At 45.9% G+C, this 21,878-nt stretch overlaps 1 protein-coding gene across 12 annotated transcripts in view; it reads left to right on the forward strand.

Moving 5' to 3' along the window:
• The window catches only part of EYA2 (EYA transcriptional coactivator and phosphatase 2), a 98,658-nt gene that overhangs the window by 35,006 nt on the left and 41,774 nt on the right, over positions 1-21,878 (forward strand). For 8 of the 12 annotated variants that reach the window (XR_010391880.1, XM_064521454.1, XM_064521455.1 and 5 more), the window contains 5 exons: positions 5,409-5,527; positions 7,308-7,352; positions 9,893-9,941; positions 10,540-10,682; positions 13,562-13,678. Coding sequence is in view for 11 of the 12 variants with exons in the window: in XM_064521452.1 (XP_064377522.1) it covers positions 5,409-5,527; positions 7,308-7,352; positions 9,893-9,941; positions 10,540-10,682; positions 13,562-13,678 (473 nt within the window). In the remaining variant the exon portion in view is untranslated. Of the gene's footprint in view, positions 1-4,337; positions 4,638-5,408; positions 5,528-7,307; positions 7,353-9,892; positions 9,942-10,539; positions 10,683-13,561; positions 13,679-21,878 lie in introns of those variants that run through there. The other 4 variants (XM_064521460.1, XM_064521451.1, XM_064521459.1 and 1 more) reach the window with 2 other exon arrangements.

Below are 21,878 nucleotides of genomic sequence, written 5' to 3' on the forward strand. Positions count from 1 at the left end.
CCTACAGCCATGTCAGCTTTTTTTCCCCATGTTATATTTTACTCATGGCATGTCCTTCCTGAACTGGACCATCAGCCTCTGGTCACTCAAATACCCTCCTGCAGACCCCTGACATTACTGGACAGATAAGCAGCTCTTCTTGCCCATATTGCCATTGAAAACTCTTCATCACTTGGCCACCAACTTTACCCCCTGGTACTACTCACCCCAGCAGTCTTATTCACTGCGAGTGCTCTGGAAGTGCTCTTTCGTTTGTGTACTTGTACCTATTGAATCCAGAGTACTGTCTTCTCACTCCGGAAATGTAATAGGGATCAGGAAAATACAGAGACCAAGTCTGTTGCCTCCAAGGCAGGGATGGAAATGCCCATGGTGCAGAGGTGATGGCTTTAGTGCTTTAAGTTATGTCTGAGGAGGAGAGGCCTAAGCGCCTTGGGGGCTGTGAGCTGTGCTGGGCAGGGTAACCATGTGGTGGCATCTGCCCACAGCACCGAGGCTGGGGTCCTGCTTCATCCTTTCAAAATATTGTCCATCCAGTTGCTCTCTGGTTCTCACCACCGTTAGCACCCAGAGCGCTCAGCGGGTCCTGCTTCAGCATTGCACTTGCACCTGTGTTTAAACGCTTCACCAAGGAGAGAGGGGATTGCTCACTGCTCTGATCTCCAGCTCATGTCTGAGTGTTTTGAGTTGGGGCCTGGAGTTGCTGCCTTCAAAAGTCTGTAGTAAAAGAAAATGTGACTGGTAGGTTACCCCAAAACCTCAATCAAAAATTTGAAACCTTAAGATGTTTAATTTAGCATTCCTAACTTCAGAATGACTGAGAAGGCTTTTCTTTTTCTTTTTTCCTTCCTAAAGTAAAGAAAAAAGTTTGTTCTTGGCAGAGATTTTTTAGGCCAACTTTGAGGGCAAAATACTGGTTTTTGTGTAGGGGATTCTAATGGAAAAGCTGAGCACCAAATTCACACAAGGTGGTTCTTAATTGTAGAAGCCAAAAGCTCTTCCAGATGTCTGTCAGCCCAACATGCTGGATGCTGCCATTGCTGGTTTTAATAAAAGCTCACGTTCAGCAAACTTTATTACTGATTTACTGTACACTACTCAAGCCAGAAAATGTTTTTGCTCTGAAAAGCTAGCAAACAAAGACCTAATAGGTTCACTGATTGCACTCCAGCATGTCATTTATTGTATTAAATGCCATCCAGGTTCCATTACTTCACGAGAGATTTTCTCTAGATTGCCATTGTTAAAGCTGGAATTTCAGAAACTCTCGTGGAGAAGTACACGAGCAAGAAATGCGCATGAACAAATGGGGAAATGGTGCGTGCAAAGCCACTAACGCGAACACATACATGATACGCACAGCCAGACAGGCATTTCTGAGGCAAGTTACCTGTTTGCACATGCAACTAATAAATACTCCAAAGTAAAATGGAAGCTGCAAAAAAGTAGGAAAAAGGTAGAGGACAAATACAGGGAAGTGTGTGATGTGACTTTGTGAATGCAAAAGTGAACAGAACAAAACCAACAGAAAAATCATCAGTCGGAGAGTAGCTAATGAAATCTCTGAACAGTGATGTAATTAGAGTACATTAATCATTATAAAAGATCATTTCCCTTTAAACATCTGCTTCCCTTCACTTGGCAGCAGTCTGGGCAGTGTCGTGAGTGATGGTCTTTTGGATTGTGCTGAAGCGCATGTGTTATCTGAGAAACGGTGTCGACCGTCCCCTGCCTGACAGGATCTGGGACGGCACTGCTTTCCTCCAGTTCAGGTAGAGCATGGAGGAAATGAGAGAGGGGGAAAAAAAGAGGTTGGACATTGCTCGCAGTGGAAGGGAAAACCTGGTTTTTAGAAAAACTGAACCCAGCCTTCTCAACAGTGCAAGCAAAATTTAATTTTGGTGCCAGAGGATCTGAACAAAGTGATTCCTCTAGGAGAAGAGCCACAGCCGGCTCAGCCCGCCGCTGCTTCCCGGGGCAGGGCAGCAGGAGCAGCCGGCGTTGCGCCTGGGGAGATCTTCCTCCTTGCCCGGCCCTGAGAAATTGGCACCACCAAATCCTTCCCGGCCCCTTTCCCTGCGGCAGCCTGGCCATGCGGGCAAGAGGGCGATGAGCCATTTTGGGAGGACACGTCTTTCGTCCGGCACTGGCGAAGCACGCAGAAGGGCCGCGACTCCCCTTCCTGCCCGTCAGCCTGGTGCTCCAAACATCTGCCACCTTCCCCTGGGCCTGGAGCTGGCTTTGAAGCAGACGCACGCGTGGTGCCGTGAAGCAGCCTGCAGCGGAGAGTTTGAAATGTTCCCATTAGAGCTGAGGAGTCCCTCTCGTGCTCACGGCCCTTTGGGGCCAGCGCTGGTCTCCAGGTCACGCTGGCTTTCCTGGAGGAGCCCATCAGACGGAGGGGACCCCGGGAAGCCTGCTGCGTCTTCGCCGTGTTTGGGAGCCGCGGAGCTTGTGCCAGCTGCCGGCATTGCCCTGCTGGAGGGGCAGCACGCTTTGACGTCCTTGCTGATCCTCCTTTCCACCCCGAGGAGCCCGGTTTGCATTTGCCTTTGAGGTCCTGCGAGTAAATATAATTGAACAGCACATGGCACCGCGGAGGTAGCCACGTGCACATGCGGAGTCACACAGGTAACGTGTAAAAACATACCTGGCTCCGTTACCCTTAGGACTGGCAGCACTGCAGCGTCAGTCCCTGGGTTTCCGGGGTAAAGTTTCTCGTGGGTTGTGTTTTATTTAGGGTGAGAGTCAGGGGTCTTGGCTTCCTCTTTGGCCATTAGATTGAGTCACTTGGGGAGGCATTTTTAAAGTCAGGAACTAGTTTTTTTTACCCACATACAAATCAGACACCACATTGTGTTTGCATGCAGTTGGTAGCATGGGCAGCGATTGCGGGCGCAGCTGGTGGTCCCTGCGCGCCTTCATTCTTGCACGTGTCTTGCTGTGCTTCAGTGTCTGAGGCTGTGGTTGGGCTGGTCTTGCAGGGACACGTTGGAAGTTAGAGTGCTTTGAGATCTCCTAGCAAGAGGGGAGCTGCAAAGCAGCACTCGCTTGTACGCTCGTTTTGTTTTCTTAACAGATTTCTAAGGCGCAGTAGTTGGGGAGCAGGGATCTGAGGAGCTCTGCGTCGCGACTCCTGTATTTCTACCGTGTTGGTCGGTTGCCGTTGCACCTGATCAGAGAGCGTTCACTAGTCTCAGACTCGAGTCCGTACAGGTGGCAAAAATTTCTGTGCTCCCACGGATTTCCAAGGGGAGCCCCCATCCCATTTGGAGACTGGAGGGGGACCGGGGCGGCGGACATCGTACGCGGTTATGCCACTTGCTCGCCCTTCTCGGCAGGTCTGCGTATTCCCGGAGGGTGGGCGGCTTCTCTGCCGGGCACGGTGCCCTCGCAGCTGGGGACCCGCGGGCGCGCTCAGCTTCGCGGCCCCGGCGAGGCGGGTAAGCGCTGTTACGAGCAGGCACGAACCAGATGAAACATTTTACCTGTGAGTGAACAGACCAGAGCTGAGCTCAGCGCAGCAGATGGCTCGGCAGCTGCAGGCGTACGGCTTGACCGGCTCTGGCCTTTGCTGCTCACTCACAGGTGAAGTATTTCGTCTGGTTGGTGCCTGCCGCCCCCACGGGGCCTGGGGTCTTCGTGGAAGTGGCTGGAGAGGGTCGGGTAAAAAGCACCCGTTTCTTATGCTCTGCTTCTCCAAGCTGGTTTCTCCAGGCTTCCCCAAGTCACGTGCCCGTGTATAAACAGAAAATCAAAGCCAGCCTTCTCACTTCTCGGAGAAGTGCCTGGGTTAGTATCGCAGAAACCCCGGGTCGAGGTTTCGGATTTGCGTGCTGTTGTCCTGTACTCTGTGCCGTTGTCGCTGTGCTGTGCTGTGCTGTGCTGTGCTGTGCGCATCGCTCCCAGCCTGCCTGCGGCTGCCCCGCCATCCGCTGCCCCCCCAGTCCCGACGGGTAGCTCCATCGCTGGCGGAGGGCAGGGGGTCCCAGCCGCGGGCGGAAAGGTGAGTCCCCGGGGGCTTCTGGAAGTAGGTCCCTGCTCCTGCTTTGCCCCGCGCCCTGGCTCCTCCCTGCACCCTGCCTCTATCCCTAGCGTGGGGGGGACTAACTGCGGGGGACAAGGTGAGGACGCACGTGATGTGGCTGCAGAAAGCCGGGGAAAAATAGCGTCTTTGAATCCTTTTCATTGTTACAGATCTGAACCAAAAGCTGCAAAATACATGGGTGTAGCCTTAGAAAATTCATGCAGGTTTCCATAGCACTGTGTGCGTGTTAAAAAAAAAAAAAAAAAAAAAAAAAAAAAAAAAAAAAAAGAAGAAGAAGAAAAAAAAATTGGCAAGTTCAGCTTCAGATTGTCTTTGGCCAGTGGGTTTTTCATGGTAGTTCAAGTTGGCTGTGTAGCGATCAAGGGCAGAACATTTGGGGGGCGAAGTTGTCCAGGAAACCTGCCTTGCATAAAAACATCGTCGTGCCTATCTGTGCGTATCTAATATAACACCAGGTTTCCTTCCAAACTTCAAACGTAGGTATGCAAATCTGCGCACTTAATGCCATGGTTTGGATCGCATCCAGAAGATCTAACGCTTCGAGCAACTCTCTTTGAAGCAGATGTCTTTGGAGCCCACTTCTGAAAAGGTGTCCCGGTGGACTTAAACACGTATATTGAATGTTGTGGTATTTAGATGAATAGATCTATTCGTTCTGCCTGTAGGGTCTGAAATAATGACACAGTTGTTTTTGGATTGCGTGGTGTAGCGTTTGTACGCTTTTGTTATTGTGCGAGTCGTGGGTGCGCACTCAAGAGAAGTGTCGTTTTCTTCAGAAACGCGAGTCCTGTATGACTTAAATCGTTCATCTGAGATTTTCACATGAGGTTATTTATACGCGAAGGACTGTCCTTGTGTCGCTGCCACCGAACGGTCAGGACGTTGTAGCTGGGATCAGTTTTCCAAGGGATTAGCCTGGACACCTAAAGCGCTCCCACCACCTGTAGGAGCTTTCTTCCAATCTTGTAAGACAGATAATGCTGTTAACTGCCCTCAACTTCATTTTCAGTCCGTGGTGCTCTGTTCTGGAGCCTCACTGGACACTTGTGTGCACAGCCTTGCTCTGATGGCATTTAAGTGATAAGGAAATTTAATTTTCTGATGGCAAAATCCAGGAAGAAAAGCAAAGCCTTACTCAGATGGGTGTAATCTCCAAGGGAACAAGTACTTCATTTTAATTCTGCGTTTCCCTTTGATGAAAACTTTAGTGAATGTTATTATGTGGAATTTATATGAAGCCTGGGTTTAGGTAATCGTTAGGTATCAAATTAATATTTATACTCTTAGGGAAAAAAAATTGAATCATTAGTAAGCATGCATAATTAATGAATAAATTATATTTTCCTTTGTTTTCCTTCAGGTATAAGGAAATGCTAGATTTAGTGATATCACCCAGCCTGACTGTAAATAGAGAGTGCCCCGACAGACTGAAGCTCAACCTTTCTAACGTTTATGCCGCGGCTCCAGATGACATAGAAGGTAGGCTGCCTCTTCTGCTTGCTGTTTATTAGCTTTAGCATAATGTATATGTACCTGTATATCTAACCAAAGGGAGCTGGCCACACGTGAGGCCTCCACTGGTGATGATTAGCTCTCCAGTGCAGTGAGCAATCTAGATCTTTATTTGCATATTTTTTGCAAGATGCGGCTGAAGCCATTAGTTCAGCAAAGCTGTGAGTAATAGAACTGAAATGTTACATATACGTGTGTGTGGTAGGTGTATACATATGCACACACATGTCCATATGCTCCTCGGGAATAGCTGCACGTATAAAACATACTTTGTGTAGAGCTGGTGGTTTTGGTTTGGACGCCGCGAGGGCAGCGGCCCCGAGGGTGGCATCGCGGTGGCCGCGGCTCGGGGATGGTGGTGGCGAGTGCCAGCGAGGGAGCGCTCGGCCAGGGCAGCCACTGGTCCCCGTCGCTCCCAGATCCTCACTGTCCTCCCCAAACAGCCCTCTGGTCCGTGCTCTGGGCTTTCGCATTTGGCAGGTACCAGGGACGAATTCTTTCAGTGGCTTGGGGAGGCTCTGATGGAAATTCATCTGCTCTTCTCCTCCTCCTCCTCCCTTTGCCCCCCCCATCATACTCTTCCAGTGAGGGAAACAGAAGAATGTTAAATCTGTTAAAAAAATTATTGGCAAGTGATGCAGCTGAACTAGTTCTTGCTAGCACAATCCCAGCTATTGTTTGCTGTGGTCGGGATCTGTCAGCCTTCCTGTTGGAGGGGAGCAAGCAGAAGGCCCCAGCTATTATGTTTTGGAGTGTGTTTAACCCTTCCTTTACAGGCCCCTAGAAGCTGTTAAGGTGTTTTGTTGCGTGTTTGCAAGGCATTAGAAATTGCGTGATTAAGGCACGTCCATCATATCTACCTGTTTACAAGAATGTGGGAAGGACAAGAATCTAAAGGAAACGTCCTTTTAATGTATGTGTTTACACAAAAGATTAGAGCTAGAAATGATTTTTAAGTGCATCATTTTGTAAACTCCTTGGTGCAGGAACTATATGTTGTTATGCTGTATAAATAAGAGCAGCACAATTGTACCGTTGGGCACCACCGTGCTAGCGCAGCTCGTGCCGAGAGATTTCTTACAGACGTTTGATACGGCAGAATCTAGTACCTGCGCTACCAGCATTATGTATTGTGTTAATTTGGAGAACAGGAGAACGCTTGTGTGATTGTCAAGTCCTAGGCCTCTAGTGCAAGAAACGCACTCAAATATGTGCTCTGTATTGCAAATAGTTTTTGCTTTATCAAGTTTAGCTGTAATACGTATGTATGTAGATGTCCACTTAGACGTCTGGCCTGCTATTTTCGTGGATGTTTGTCATGAGATGTGAAATTATATGAATGTATATCAATTTTCAAATACACGGTTTGACAGCAGTTCTGCACGTTTGGGCTGAAATGCTTGTAATTTTAACTTGCCCCTTTTTGGCAATGGCAGTAGCGCATTGCATATTCATAACTGCTAAATCCCTATTTGGCATTCTTAACAAATGCGTTTACTCTGTACTTAACTCTTTTAGAATTAAATTTGAAGATGTAATATTTTTCAACTGTAACAGAAGTTAAGCTCTGCTCAAACTGTCCATTATCCTGCAGTTTTTCAAATTTGAAAGCTGTGATAATGAAAACCAAGAAATATATTCCTACAATGCAATTGTATTTGGTAATGAGGAACAGCTTGACAGAAAAGGTATAGTTTTTTTGTTTCCACAGTCTAAAAATCTAATTTTCTTAACTGTTTTCTTTCAGGTAAGTCAAAGCAGACTTTTCCTAGGGAGTTAGACGGTGAGTCAGGTAAGCCCACCTGTGGATTTAAAGACAGTCTTTTTTCTATACCTGCTATTCCTGTACCTGCATATATAAATCTATATGTAGATTTGTATAACCTTATCCTGTTTCAGTATTTTTTTTTAAATCTTTAGAAAAAACAAACCGTTGCAGCCTCTTGCTGGGGGATTAGGTTAGTGTAACCATGTTTTTGAGGTAGAGGACCTGGGGCAGGGATGTTTGTGGGGTGTCTCAGGGATGGAAGTGCCTAGCTGGGTTTGGGGTTTTGTGGGGGTTTTTTGTTTGTTTTTTTTAGGAGCCCCCTTTAATCTTTAATCTTTGTCCAAAATTGGAGAAGGAGCCCTTGTGGCTTGGTGGCTGTCAGCACCCACGGTGCATTTGGTAGGCAGCCCAGTACACCTACTCCAGGGGGATTTTTTCCCTTGGCGGCAGTGGGAGGTAGCGCCAGCGGTGCGCAGGCAGCAGCCCCGGGCGACCCCCAGGCAGGGACCCCGGCAGACGGGTGCTCGGGAGAGGGTCGAGAGCAGCCGGCCGGTACCGAAAGGGGCCGCTTGCGTTCAGGTGCAGAAATTAGTCGTAAGCACGAACACCTCTATTTTCATGGTTTTGGTCTAGTCTAACCGAACGCGCAGTTATTATTAAGCGTTGCAATTATCAGGGAGAGTAGAGGAAGGAGTGCGTGGATATTATCTGAATTTTGTTAATTTTGAGTGAGGTTATCTGTGAACACTTCTGAGTTTGGGGGAAAAAAGAACTCCCTTTCCGTTTCAAATGTTTCCGTCTTTTAATCAGATATAATTGTTTCCTTGGAAATGGAGTTCTTTCAGTAGCATACATCTACATATAGTAGACGTTACACCAATTAACATTCTAAAAAGAGAATGATATCTCTTATTAAATATTTTTAGTTAAAAGCTCATACACCACCATTGGGGGTTTTTTTCAATAAAGAAGCAAAGATAACAATGCATCTTAAATGAAATTTAGTAAAAAAAAATTCATATCAGAGTAAGTGTCTGTTTTTTAAAAATAGTTAGGTGTACCTCCATTTTTTGACGTAAAATGATAAAGCCACATAGACTACTGCAAAAAAAGGTTGTGGAGGAAGGGGTAATTTTTAAAGAGAGTTAAACCAGGAAGAATGAACCTTTCCTGTGTGAGCATGCTTGATCATTTTGGAAATTCTCTCTAGGTTTCTGGCATACCAAGTTACTCAAACCCATAGGACTGTTTCCATATATTTAGATTGTATAGGTATTTGCATATTTCATTAAATAAAACATGCTTCAACTGTTTAATTCACCAATTTACAAACTGCTGAGCGAAGAAAGCGGTGCTGCTTTAGATGGCTTCCGATGGAGGATAATCCTTCTGCGGCGCTGGGGTTGCGCGCCGGGAGGAGCCCTGCGGATGCTCCCGCCTGCCGGGGGACCTGCCGGCTTGGGAAGGCACCGCAGAGCCTCCCTCTCCCCCCGGTCTGTGCCTGCGGTGGAGGTATCATCTCTGCCCGAGACTGGATGGTGTTTGGTGTCCCCCACAACAAATCACAGGATGGGTGCCACCAGCTGATGCTCAGGGTGGCGGTGCCATCAGCGGATGGCCTGGTACCAATGTTCTCCCTGCGTGGAGAAAGAGCATGCAATTAATCTGGTGTGCTGATTATTACAGCTAGCAGACATTATTGATGTTTCGGAGGGTATTTTGCTATTTATGCTGTTATAATAACATCTAGAGACTCCAAGCAGGACCTGAGAAACAAAATTTGGATGGCATTATGGAGGCAAGCTGTATACTACTCATGATGGCATTTAGGCACTATGTTTTCAGTACAACTTGCTTCAGACAACTTGCAAGTTTAATTTAGTTTTTTTTTTATTTTAATTAATTTAAACCTAAACTCATTTCTCAGTATAGTGGCATGCTTTTCTCCATTAGTGTTGCAGGGCACAACTGTATGGTACATTGGAAGGCACCCTGCACATTAATTTGTGTGATACATTTTCTACTGGTTTAATATTTTGATTACTGCCAGGTCGATAAGGTAGGTTATAACTAACTCCAAAAATTCAAGAGTAAGGAGAGTTACAACATTGTATTTTTTATTTCTTTTGATTTGATGTATTTTTGATAAACATGTAACTAAATTCAGTCACAGTTTACGACAGTATGAAAAAAAGGAAAAGGGCAAAAAGTGCAGTGATCTTAAGTCACCTCAGTAATCATAGTACTTGCTTTTATAGCCCGTAGTGCGTGAGCCATCCCACCAAAGCCGAGCTTCCTGATGGATACCAGTCCCACGAGAAGAAGAACCGGGTAGCTCAATCAATCAGTAGCACCCTCAGTTGAAAAATAAAGCTATATTTATTCATTGTTAAGTGGAAAATAGCTTGTAGTATCTACTTCAGCTCTTTAGAGATTCCCTGAAAAACAATGTCTCTAATTACTGTGTAAATCTTGCAAACCAGCAGTTGTAAAAACAGTGGTATCAGCTTGGCTGTAGAACAGAATACGATGGAAATCTAAGACCCTTCAATTTTGCTTTCCAGGCAACAGCAAAGCAGCACCACAGTGTCCTCTCCATCTGTACTCCACAAAGTGAGTGCTCCTGCCAAGTTCTCTAGTTTAAAAGCCTTGTTTTGCTGAACAGCCATCTTGTGGGGACTGCTGTCGCCTTAAAAAGCATGTGCCTTAGGCCCATCCACCTGTTCCCCTGCATGTCTTGGGCCCAGGGGAGTAGCCGTTTCTTAATCTTACTAGATATGGAGTGGGAGAAGGTTGGAGGTGGCAGGCGCCATATGCTCAGACCTCTGGGAATGCAAACCACTTCGAATATAGGTTTGTTTATGAGCGACCATAGTGGAATATGTTAAAATGTCAGGGGTTTCCCGTGGCACTGGTTTGTTTGGGAAACACAAAATGAAGAGTCAAAATCAGACTGTGATTTTGCACATATTTTGCACAGTCCTCAAGTCCCCATGCATTTAGGTAATTTAATCTTAATAGATCATACCAGGAGCCATATACTGAAACAAACATTTACCCTTGTCTAGTAAACTGCGAGTTCCCAAAATATTCCCCATCACACTTCGAGTATTATTTTATGCAGATGTCACTAGAAGTGTCTTACCTATGCTTTGGAAGACCATGTACGGTGACTGTTGCCTTAGACCTTCTGTTTTCTTGTTCTGAACAGGCATTATCCCCATATAGTGACAGTCCCGCCCTTCCCAGCAATGGCTACGTATGGACAGACTCAGTACAGCGCGGGACTCCAGCAAGCTGCTGCTTACACGGCCTACCCTCCTCCGGGACAGCCCTATGGGATCCCCTCCTACAGTGAGTAGTCCGACATCGTGTTGTTGAGCACATCTTCTTCCTCTTCCTCCTCGAATACGTTTGAAGCTTAATACTTTAAAATGAAGGGTCATTGCTATCTTGGCAATGATCTCTTAGGCTTAGAGGGAAACCTGAATTTGTTAAAAAATGTTAGGATTTCTCTGAACTATCCAGCAGCTTTTGATGTCTCGAGCTATGATTTTGCAAACTAAATTTGGAGGCCGTTGATAGTAGGATAGGAGGCAGCATGAGAAACTCAGGTTCAGAAGGACATACCACTGAAGAGTAGTAGCTAGTGAGGGTTCCCGCGACTCACTGCCAAGACAGTCTCTTGCAGTAAATACGATATTTAGGTAAACTACAGTTTGCATTACTTTGCCTTCATTGGTTCTTTCTTGAGTTTCAATGATTCAAGCTACTGTAAAAACCTGATTGGGTGGTATTCCAGAAAAAACAAGCCACAGAACAGAGTAAGGCATGGGTGAGATGATACAAAGTACCTTGGTTTTGGAGGACAACCCATATTTAGGTGGCCGATTGTAGGTGCAGTAAGCTTTTTTAACCGCAGTCAGCGTCGATGCCTGGTTTCATGCGCAGCCTCACCAGCAGCCGTGGGGAGACCACCGGTGCGGGGACAGCTGGGGGGATTTGGGCAGGGGGACTGGCGGAGCGGGCTCTGCTGACGCTAAGACTCCTTGCTAAGTCTTCAGAGTATCCTCAAGCTCTGTGTGGAACCACCGAGAACCAGGAAGCTCTTCCCACTCTTGAAGGCTCTCTCGGCTCTTGCCAAGCTGCAGCTCCTCGGCAGAAGGCTTTGGCTCCTCGCCCCCGGGCGATCCCGTGCGTGCTGAGCCTTGCAGCGCTAACGGGGCTTGGTAGCTCTGTTCCTGGTCACGCTCGAGCTCCAAAACACCTTTGTTTGCTCTGCAAACACGCTGTCGCTTCCCAGCAAGAAGCTTTTCTGGAGCCGTGGACAGGTCGTTCCCGAAGGGCAGGTCCCGCCATCGCTTCCAGGCTGGGGAAACGGCCTTGGCAGAGGCCGAGCGCTGCTGGCAGGGCTGGGGAGCAGTGAGCCGAGTCCCTTTGCTGGAGCTACTGGTGTGTTTGCAGCAGCTGGCTGCTTTCCAAGGCAAACTCGGAGCAGTTGTCCTGCTGGAGCAGGTGAAAGTACAGCCATTTGCTGCTGCCCAGAGTCTTTAGGGCATACATGTGTCAGGCCCATATGCTGCTTATAAATCCTGCGGGTGACCTCAGCATCCGCGAGCAGCGGTTCCCTCCCCCGGCCCGTACACCCTCGCTGCGACACCCAACACGTATGAAAGACTCCACCTGGCTGACAACCAAGAACAATGAAGCAGTATTGTTTTCCGGCACAAAAATAAAACTAGGCCAGTTTCTAGACAAAACAGAACCGTGTGTGGAAATTAATTTGGTGCTAAGTTATTTCACTGTCTGACAACAATTTTCAGGCTTCCAGAGAGGCCTGGTCGCTGCAGATTAATTGTAGCCGGGGCAGGTTGAGCGTTTGCAGGCGGCGCGCTGATGCGAGTGAAAAGCAGGGGATGTTGTGGGAAGGAGTGAAAAGCAGGGGATGTTATGGGAAACGGCTTCTCCGCGCGCTCTCGCAAATCCCCGGGCAGCCGGGCTCCCCCAGCCGCCAGGGAGCCGACCCGGGCGGGAGCACATGGCCGCTCGCTGCCCCGGTGAAGCCCCTGTGGCTCTCCGGGCCCCTCGCTGCTGACCTGGACTTCAGCTGCGTTGCAGCTAATCCCACCTGGAGCCAAAAGAAGTGATTTTAGTAGAGAGAACATTATTTGGGAGCCTTATTCCTGACGTAAGCAAATGCAGCCTTGCTGCTTTTAAGATCCGTTAAGCTAGAGGACAGCACGCTCGGTGACGGGCACGTGAATTTGGCTTGTCTTTTGGCAAGTTTGCCTAAAAGTGCTAAAAGATGGCAACAGCCTGGGAAGTGCATAAATCCAGGAGCAGAGCATCGACAGGGTCTTTGCTCAGCCTGGGCGCAGGGGGTGCGCGCCCGGCCATTTCTTGTTTTGTGCAAATACGCATGCAAAGCAGCGGAGGATCACGCCCAACGGGCTCGTAATGAGACGCACCTTTCGGCTGTTTGTTTTAAAAATACAGCTGTAGGATCTCAGCAGTGTCTCGGGATAAAATATCAACCCCCTTTCACTACCAGCAAAGGTTTCATCTTGCAATGTTTAATTCAGCTAGTGCCTCTCCCCCTGTAATTTGTCGGGAGTTTTAATTGCCTGATTTTTGTAACGAAAAGATTCTGTGGCCTCAGGATTTACCTGTTGTTCCTGAACTGCATATTACATCTAACTGAATAGGTGATAACCCTCCTGCATGACTTGCCCATAAATATTTTGTTACAAAAGCTGAAAATATAATTTAACTAAAGTGATAGCTCTGAAGTGAACAGAAGTCTTGAGGTTAGTTCACTGCAGTTCCTGTTGCTGTGTTAATCATTGCTTGCATCTGAAAATTGTTCAGAAAAATGTTCATGAGTCAATGGGTTTAATTAATTCTAAAACAAAGTTATTTGTCCAGAAATTGTTTCTGAAAACAGTATTATTCATCGTTGTTTCCCCACGCTAGCTAAAGTTATTCAGCTATGGATGCAGGATGTAGCTGACTTGAATGATTTGTGATTTAATGTATTTGGCTCTATATTATTTGAGAGAGTTGTTCGTGTAATACTGATACATTTTTAAAAAATTTTAGAAATTGTAGAAAAAATGATCATCTATTAGGCTAAAATCTAGCTGAAATATTGTGAATTCCTAAACTTGTTTTGTTACATCTTTGCGTGTCAAACCCTCACGTTCTGCTCTTGGTTCCTGCTGTCTCCTCCAAAGGCATCAAAACAGAAGACAGCCTGAGCCATTCCCCGGGACAGAGCGGGTTTCTTAGCTACGGGTCCAGCTTCAGTACGCCGACAGCCGGACAAGCCCCGTACACCTACCAGATGCACGGTGAGTACGGCCCGGTTCCCTGCCGGGTGGGCCGTGAGCAGCCAGGCTGCTACGCCCGGTCCTAGACCTGCTCCTTTTCTTCTGCTATTACAACAGAAACCGGTAAGCTACAGGCAGTCGGGGCTGTGGGAAGAGGGAGTCTTTGGGGTTGCTCATCAAGGAATTAATTCCTGGTTGAGGTACTGGATTCAGCAGCGGTGTGCCCTAGGAGAGCTTCCCATATGACCAATACAAGCTTTGCCTTTCTGCAGGAACAATGTCTTTTTTCTTTTCTTTAATGAATTTTGTGATGTCTATCAGGGACTGTTGTTGCGTGAGAGTGAATTCCTAGATTCTTAGTAGAAACAAAGCAGAGGTGCTTTTCTGCTTCATGCAAACAGCGACGCCAGTGTTATGCTTCTGCCCTAAGCTGTCCTGGGCAAACTGTTTCCTGGTAGAACTGCTGTGTATTGTCTCCACTGAAGTTTAAAAGCAAGCTAATACTATAAGAACATTTGGTTTTGTAACTATTGAGACATAAGTAATAACTGCCAAGATATATCAGCCTGTTTTAACCCCCAAAATACCAACACCGTTAAATAACTGAGGGTTACTGAGGTGAGATTCAGAACAGCAGAGCTGGAAGCAGCTGGTTTTCCCCCAAGGTTCCTGAGCTTTAGTAAGTTTAGAATAACTGTTTTACTGTTGTCAAAATAATAATTGATTATAAAATAATGAATTGAGCCCCCTTGAGGCTTCAAGGACAGTGCCTTGTGCTTTGAGCTTTATAACACGTTTTTATGTTTTGTTGTACAGCCATGAAGGTCAAAATACATTTTCTTTTTTCCTAAAAATAAGACTTGAAGCTCTTTTCTGATCATTTAATTCCAGAAGCCATATGAAACATCAGATGTCCTGAAACTCAATGCTCAGTTGCCAACTTCCTGAAAATCATGAAGGAGTTTAAATCTGAACTGACGTGAAATAAATGAAAATGGTGGAATTTTCATTCATTTTAGCCCATTTCTAGCATGGTAGAATTTGATTTATTTGAGCATTTTGGTGCTTTTGGTCAGAAACCTGAACTGCCCACAGGAGATCTTCATTATCTTGGCTGCTATTCTGCTTGCTCTTTCCTCCAGTGTTTACAGTTCCTTTGTGAATTATGTTGATTTTTTTTCTGGGATGTACTGGGTCATTAAGCATGAACTGGAGGGTCTGTCTTCACTGAAGAAAAGGAAAAGGGGAGCACTAAAATTTGGATATAACCTATGTAGTCTGAACTTAAATACACCTGTCCAGAAAATCCTGCAAGGAGTGATGACCAATTCTAATGTAATAACAGATGAGAAGAACCATAGCTGAATTAATGCTTTATCAAACACAGCCATAGCTTTATCAATCATTTTAGACCTGAGAAGGATAATGAGCTTGTTCTGAGAAGTCCCTAAAATATTGCTTCATCTCTGGCCCTCTACCTTCAGTCCAGAGGAAGGGCAGGTTCGTTCCTCATGCCCTCATGCCCTGGTTCTGCTTCAATGTTTGGACTGGACTTGACTATTAAACAGTAAGAATTAGCTTTTTGTCTCCTGCTAAATCTCAGCACATTGCATTTGAAAGTGCCTTGTGCTGCACGTGAATAGCTGTAAGTGCGTGAACTGAGCCAAGCATTGAAAGACTGATTCCAGGAGACCAACATGCGCATGTTTTTCCTGTTTCTTAGAGGCTCCCCCTTTATTACAGTGCAAGACGTGACTGCAGCTCACGCGAGCATACCCCCGGTCATTTGGAACCGGCACGTGGGAAGGGTGAGCAAGCCTGCTCGCAGCACAGCCTGTTTGGCTGTGGCTGTCCATGTCCAGATGCGCTCGTTTAAAGCCATCTCCGGTCTGGCCACAGCAGCTCTCCAGACAGCAGCAAAGGCAGTCAGTACAGCGTGCACACAAGCTCTGCCAGCGGCTGGTGCACTGGAGGAAAACCGCTTCCAGGATGCAGCTGGGAGGCAAGTGCCTCTGCTGGTAGTGCTCTGCCTTGGCGTTGTCCTTCCCTCAGAGGTCCTCGATGGGGAGGAAAACTGCAGAGGAATTACACGTCTAGCCCAAGGTCACATAGAAGCCACAGGAGGGGAGGAAGAGATCAGGTGTCTCGCTTTGCTTCTTGGTATTTTTGAGGGTCTTTTTTAAAGCCTCTAGGCTAAGTGCCTTTTGCATCATTATGAGCTATCCCCCAGGTAAGAAGGAAAGAGAAAATGCGCTTCCTCCACAACGCTGGATGTGGAAGGTAGATGGACATACCTGCTTTGATTTTCAAGTCTGAAAGCAAGCAAAATCCTGAACAGTTACGTGACTGAGAAACAAAGTGAAAACCGTTTTATTCTAGAAGTGATTTTGTAAAGCTGAGGACTGCGAGGTGACCTTCTGCTGATGCTTAGTGTGCTAGTGTTGCCAGAGCTAATGTCTCTTACTCTAAGGTGATTTTTGTGGCTTGGATCCCTAATTGGATATGTTGGAGGCAACTGGGTTGGATGTGTCACAGAATCAAAAAGTGGGGCCTGTGGTTTTCTTCACCTTGACTCCTGCAAGCTTCTTCCATCCTGCCCCTAAGAGGAGTCCAGTTTTTGGCTTCTATTTTACTCCTTGAATGTCTCCATCTTGTCCTGAAACGATGTTATGCTCAGTTAGCGATGGAAATCCTCTTTGGGAAAACTGTCACTTGCAATTACCAGCAGTTGTAGATGCTGGAGTATCATTGCTGCTTCATTTAAGATCTGCAGTGCTGTGTCTATGGGCTCTTGGAGCAACAGCAGCTGTGCCGTTTCCTGGCTAGCTACTGGATGATTAGATACTCATGGCTGTAACACCACTACTGAGAAAGTACAGGCATTTTCTATTGCTGCCTTCTAAGACTGGTATATCCCTGTCCAGGTTTCTGTTGGTTTTTGTTTCTCCCGAACTCAGGCTCCACATGTGCTTTGTGTTAGGCTGAAAGAATCTGAGCTGGTTGAGGAGGCAAACTCTTGACTCACTTGGGACTGAAGTTTTTAAGGTGGCCCCTTTGTTCAACGAAGAAGTTTAGACAAGCAAATTTTGTGCATCAGCACTTGAAAATGTTACACTTGCTGAAATTACTGACACAACAGGGCATGTTGTAAAATAGCCCGGGAGGAACTTCATGCACACGCGGATGAGCATGAATGTGCTCCAAGTGCTTCCAGATAATGTTCCCTAGGGCAATGCTATGGTATTAGGTGAAATCACTTCATTTCGTTCAGATTTTTGTGTCAGGCAGATCATTTCAGCCAGCTCTCTAAGCCCTTAATGCAAAAGAAAAACAAAGGAAAACAGTTTCTGCAAGCGGCAGGTGCTTACGCCAAGGCAAACGGAGCAGGAATAAATGTGTCTTCCTGTTGTAAACAAACATTTCCACCCTTCTCCTACTCGCTCAAGAGCAGAAGAGGCTGAAGCGCCCTGACCGTAAGGTTTATTTACCTTGCTGAGTGCTGCTGAAAGGTCTGAAGGAGAAGGCAGGAGCCTTCCTGTGCTGATTGCTACCGAGGAATGTGCGCTCGCGCGTTCCCACGCCGCAGCACCCGGCAGCAGGGAGGTGCCTGCTCGTGCTCCCCCGCGGGCCGACGAGCGAGCGGGAGCCTCGCCACGCCGCCCCGCGTGGACCCTCGCCCCGCTCACCATCGCCCTGTTGCTGACCCCAGGAAATGACTCCGGACGATGGGCTAAAACAGCTGAAAGCACAAGGTTTTGTTTATGTGTTTTTAAAAAATGAAATTTCAGGGAGACTTTAAAAGTCAGTCTTTACCACGCTTCAAGGAAAAAATGTTTATTATGTCATGTCAAAGGCGAGCAGAGATCCTGAGGACGGTGACGTGTGTGGTGGCTCAGCAAGGAAAGGTGTCTCCAGGAAGGGTGTGCTGCTCCGTTTTGTCTTTTGATGTAGGAGGAAAGATTATTTTCTCAAGCTGACTTCTGCAGGTATTGTAAGATGGTAATAGCTGAAGTACATGAGTGGAATAACTTTGCTGTTTGCCTGCATTTGGCACCAGCTCCTGAGAGCTATCTAATGAAATCATCTGCAGGCAGGAGCATTTGGTTAGACCATAAATCTTCAGCAGATTCTGCGGAGCCTCAAATCCTCACACGTCGCAGGTGTGTTATGCCGGTCGGAGGAATACATGACCTCTCGGGTGACAAATGCTTGGTCTCCCAGGACTTTGGAACAAATATTCTTCCATAAGCGCAGATGTCGTTGGTGCTGGTGGCTTTGCTTTTCCGTTTCTTTGGTTCCAGCAGAAGTTCTGGCTGAGATATGCATGTCAGGTTGAGGCCTCTCCTCCTTGGTGGCTGTTTTTGGTAATAGGACACTTTTCAGGCCAGAGTCTGCTTTCCTTTATGTCTGTTCATTTTCATGACAAAAGCAGATGGTGCAGGTGTAATCGGGTCGTGTTCAGCTTTTCATCTTTAACTCCAATTATCAATTGTATTCTGGTTCTTGAGCTGGAACAGAATCCACTGAATAGCAATCATGGGAATGGGACATTCTTTTGGTCACTGACTGGTAAACAAAAAAAACTATTTTACAGACAGCCAGAAGGGGAAATCTATTTTCATGCTTCTGTAGCATGAAAATAAATTAAATGTGGAAGGGTTTAGAAGCCAAATATCTAATGCAGATCACACACATATATAAGCATAAAAGATGAGATTGGCAAGTTCCATAGCTTACAAAAATGACGTGAAACTTTATCACAAAGGTACTGTAGACGGAAGTAATTTAATTGCCAATTTATACTCCTAACCTGTCAAAAATAATCTTACCTGAATAGTTCCATGCCTCAAAGAAAGGAAACCCTAATATTTTCTGACCAAATCTCCCTTGTGTATCTCCCTGTCTGTGGTACTATGCCTGGTAGAGCTAATCAAAAAGACTAATAAAACCACACGCTCCTGCAACTTGTGGTAATTCTTAATTTCCATCCACTTTTACCAAGCTCTAAATAGCCATTCAGGATGTGAAATGAACGTTTCAGTTAAAAATGCTTTTTTTTAGAAAACCTGAGTCCCATTATTTTTATAGCCGTCCTCAAAGACTTTGTTTTATCCATTCCCTCTGCAGCCATTGGGTTATGGCACCCTGTGCATATTAGCTTTGGTCTTATCTAATTTTACAACACTTTTCCAGGTGTATTTAACCCTGATTACTAGAGGAGGCTCTTGAGGCTGCAGACTGTTACTTTGGCGTGGTGTAGGCAGTAGGAGCTTTAAGCAGCATTTCCATCCAGTCTTGCTAGTAACTAGCCATGTCTCATCTGTCTGCTTGCCGTTCTCTGATGTTTTGATCTTCCTGTGCCTTGGTTTCGTTATGAAGAGGGGTCTAAGATTATAGTCCCATGAATGTTAGCACTTTTGGCCCTTTGTCGACTTGGAAAGAGTATTTCCAAGAAAGAGGCTTCACATTAGTATAACAGAACAGAATTTGCCTATACAAAGGGGCAAGATGGCTATCAGATGCTTAAGGAAATCATTTAATCAGCTATGTAAAATATGAGGAGAAAGCTCTGCCAGCTCATTAGCTAACGTAGAAAGCCACAGCTCTGCAGAGAGCGTACTCGCAGCCAGCGTATAGAGCGTTTCTGGTGGCTGGCTGAGCACGTGTTATCCCTTCACTGCACATCAGGCCATCCCTTCCCAGCTTGTCATTAATTCCTGGACAAGGCCCTGCTCTTCAGTCATTATTGCTAAAGTGGCAGCTGGTACGAAACTATGGAATTGCACAACAGTTAAAACTGTGGCCAAAGACCACTGCAGATACTGTCTTTGGGTAGGAAAAGATTTGACCACCATATTTTTTTTCAATATCCAAATCCATCTACCCACAAAATACTTTTTACATTACAAAGGAAAATTCGGTTACGTAACTGGGATAACTTGCATTTGCCAAGGAATTGCAAGGCAGTATTGAGTTCAGTGCAGACATAAATTTGGGGCCAAAGACCTATGCACTGAAATTCGTTGCTACTGCTGAGCATTTGTTTTCTTTGTAAAGTGCGTTTTGATCATCTGTCAGATAATGAACGAATAAAAAGCAGCATTTCTTTTGTGCAGTGCTGATTTGAAGTGGACTAATTACATATGTTGCTTATGTTTGTGGGATGAATTGCCAATGAATTGTTCTCCTTGCTTGAGAAAAGATAAGGTTGAATACTTAATTAATCAAAATGTTTTCTTATGCTGGAAAAATTTTAGCTCTTGTTAATGTCTGGATAGCATAGATTTTTTTTTTCCAAAGAGATGCCTGAATTTCTTGTAATTGTGTGCCAGTTTGTGTGCTACATATGTAAATTGAATCCATAAATATCCATTTGGCACAAGTAATTAGCTCTGCATGCATGAATTTTGCAAAGGAAGTGGCATGTTTAATTCTAAGCTTGATTCTTTAAGAACTTAGTGATGAAATGTGCAAGATGGGGAAATTTCGATTTACACTTGAGAAATGTGGATTACACTTTGGCACATTAGATAGTCAATCCATCTGAAGTCTCCGAAAACAGAGGGAGAGAATGTTCTCAGCAGACTGTCACTCAGGCACTTTGGATTGGTAAAATTAAAATCTTGGTAGAAACTGAGTAGCCCCTTTCAAAGCTTGTGCTTCACAGCTGGTTTGCATTACTTGCAGCCTAAAACCGTGGCAGCAGAGCTGTGCTCCACTCCGTGGTGAGTTCAGCGGGGAGAGGCCTCTCTTCAGGAGGGGTCAGACCTCACTTCTTACAGTGTAAATACAAGTTCCCCCAGAATAACAGCACAGTCACCCTTTCAAAGATTTCTAAACACCAGGGGCTGACCATGCTAGATTTACTTTGTTTTAAAACTAGCCATCTTACAGGAGAGGGAGCTCCTGGGGAGAGGCAAAGGTGTTGACAGCGATGCACTGTAAGCTGCAAGGATCTGTGCTACTGCTACTCAAGGAGAAAGCCCTGTGCTTAAGTTGTCCTCTTTGCTGCTTATGCAGACTTTTTTGGTGCATCCTTTCAGAAATCTTGTTGTAATTGTAATAAATAATATATTTTTAGATCCTTACTAAACCAAGATGGACATGGGAAGGGATATGCCGTGGGAAGGAATATACACCAGGGTGGACGTTCCTAGAGCTAGAGGAGCAAATGCCTGTTTACAAGAGAGGGCAACATGCCAACAAATGGTTTGTACATCTGCACTGTCAGGCTGGTCAGGGGTTTGACCAGTCAATGGCTTTGTCTCTGAGGAGCACCAGGGTTTGTGGTAAAGCTTAAAGCTGTGTGAGGACACAGGTTCTTATGGCCAAACAGTACACCTGGAAACTCGGAAGTAAAAAGTTAACTATGGAGATGGTAATGGTACAGGGAAAACTGGGAATCTGTTTTGAGACAGAGTATTCACTTAGGAGATATCTCAACTCTGCTCTCTACTGAGGTGCTCAAGAGGAGGTTTTGTCAGAGATGTGCCAAGGAGAGCTCTGCCCACACCCGTCTGCCTGCCCGGAGCTGACCTGTGCTTCATGAGTGTTCATCCTCTTAGCTGGGTTCTTAATTTCAAAGTATCTGTCCAAATCTCTATGCTAAAGAAGTATTTTTAGAAGGACAAGCTTGAGTTAAATACAAGTCATTGGCTCACTGCAGAAAGTGCTGGATAAAATTGAGGGTTGTGTTGTACAACAGGTCAGACGAGGTGTTCCAGACTTGCTGCCCATAACATCTAGCTGCCCGCCTAGCATTCACACTGAGACAAAATGCGTGAATGCTGCCCAGTAATGGTGATGATGCTGTTTGTACTTTATCACTGCAACTATGAGCCCTGCTCATGGATTAAGACAGATAAGGAGATGGGAAATGTATAAAGGAAGAAGGAGAATAACATTAATCTGCATTAAAAGCAGCATTTTGGGCATCCTGGCCTCCTGCCAGCGTGAGGAGTTTTGGAGGAATCATAGAAGAGGAGAATTCTGAAGCATTAGCTTTGCAAATATTTAGGAGAAATGCTTCTTTCAGTGTGAAGAACAGCAAGGGAGGCAGCTTGGAAGTTTTGTTTGAATGTCTACCATCTGGCTGGCATCAGGGAAATGGAAGCAGGCATGACAGTTGTGAATGAGAGAGATTCAATAAGGGGAGAATTGTGAAGGAACTGGATAAAGGAAATATGGTTTATATGTGCTGTGATGAGGAAGTGGAAGCCAG

Source organism: Dromaius novaehollandiae, chromosome 16 (assembly GCF_036370855.1).
Source record: "Dromaius novaehollandiae isolate bDroNov1 chromosome 16, bDroNov1.hap1, whole genome shotgun sequence".
Taxonomy (NCBI): Eukaryota; Metazoa; Chordata; class Aves; order Casuariiformes; family Dromaiidae; genus Dromaius; species Dromaius novaehollandiae.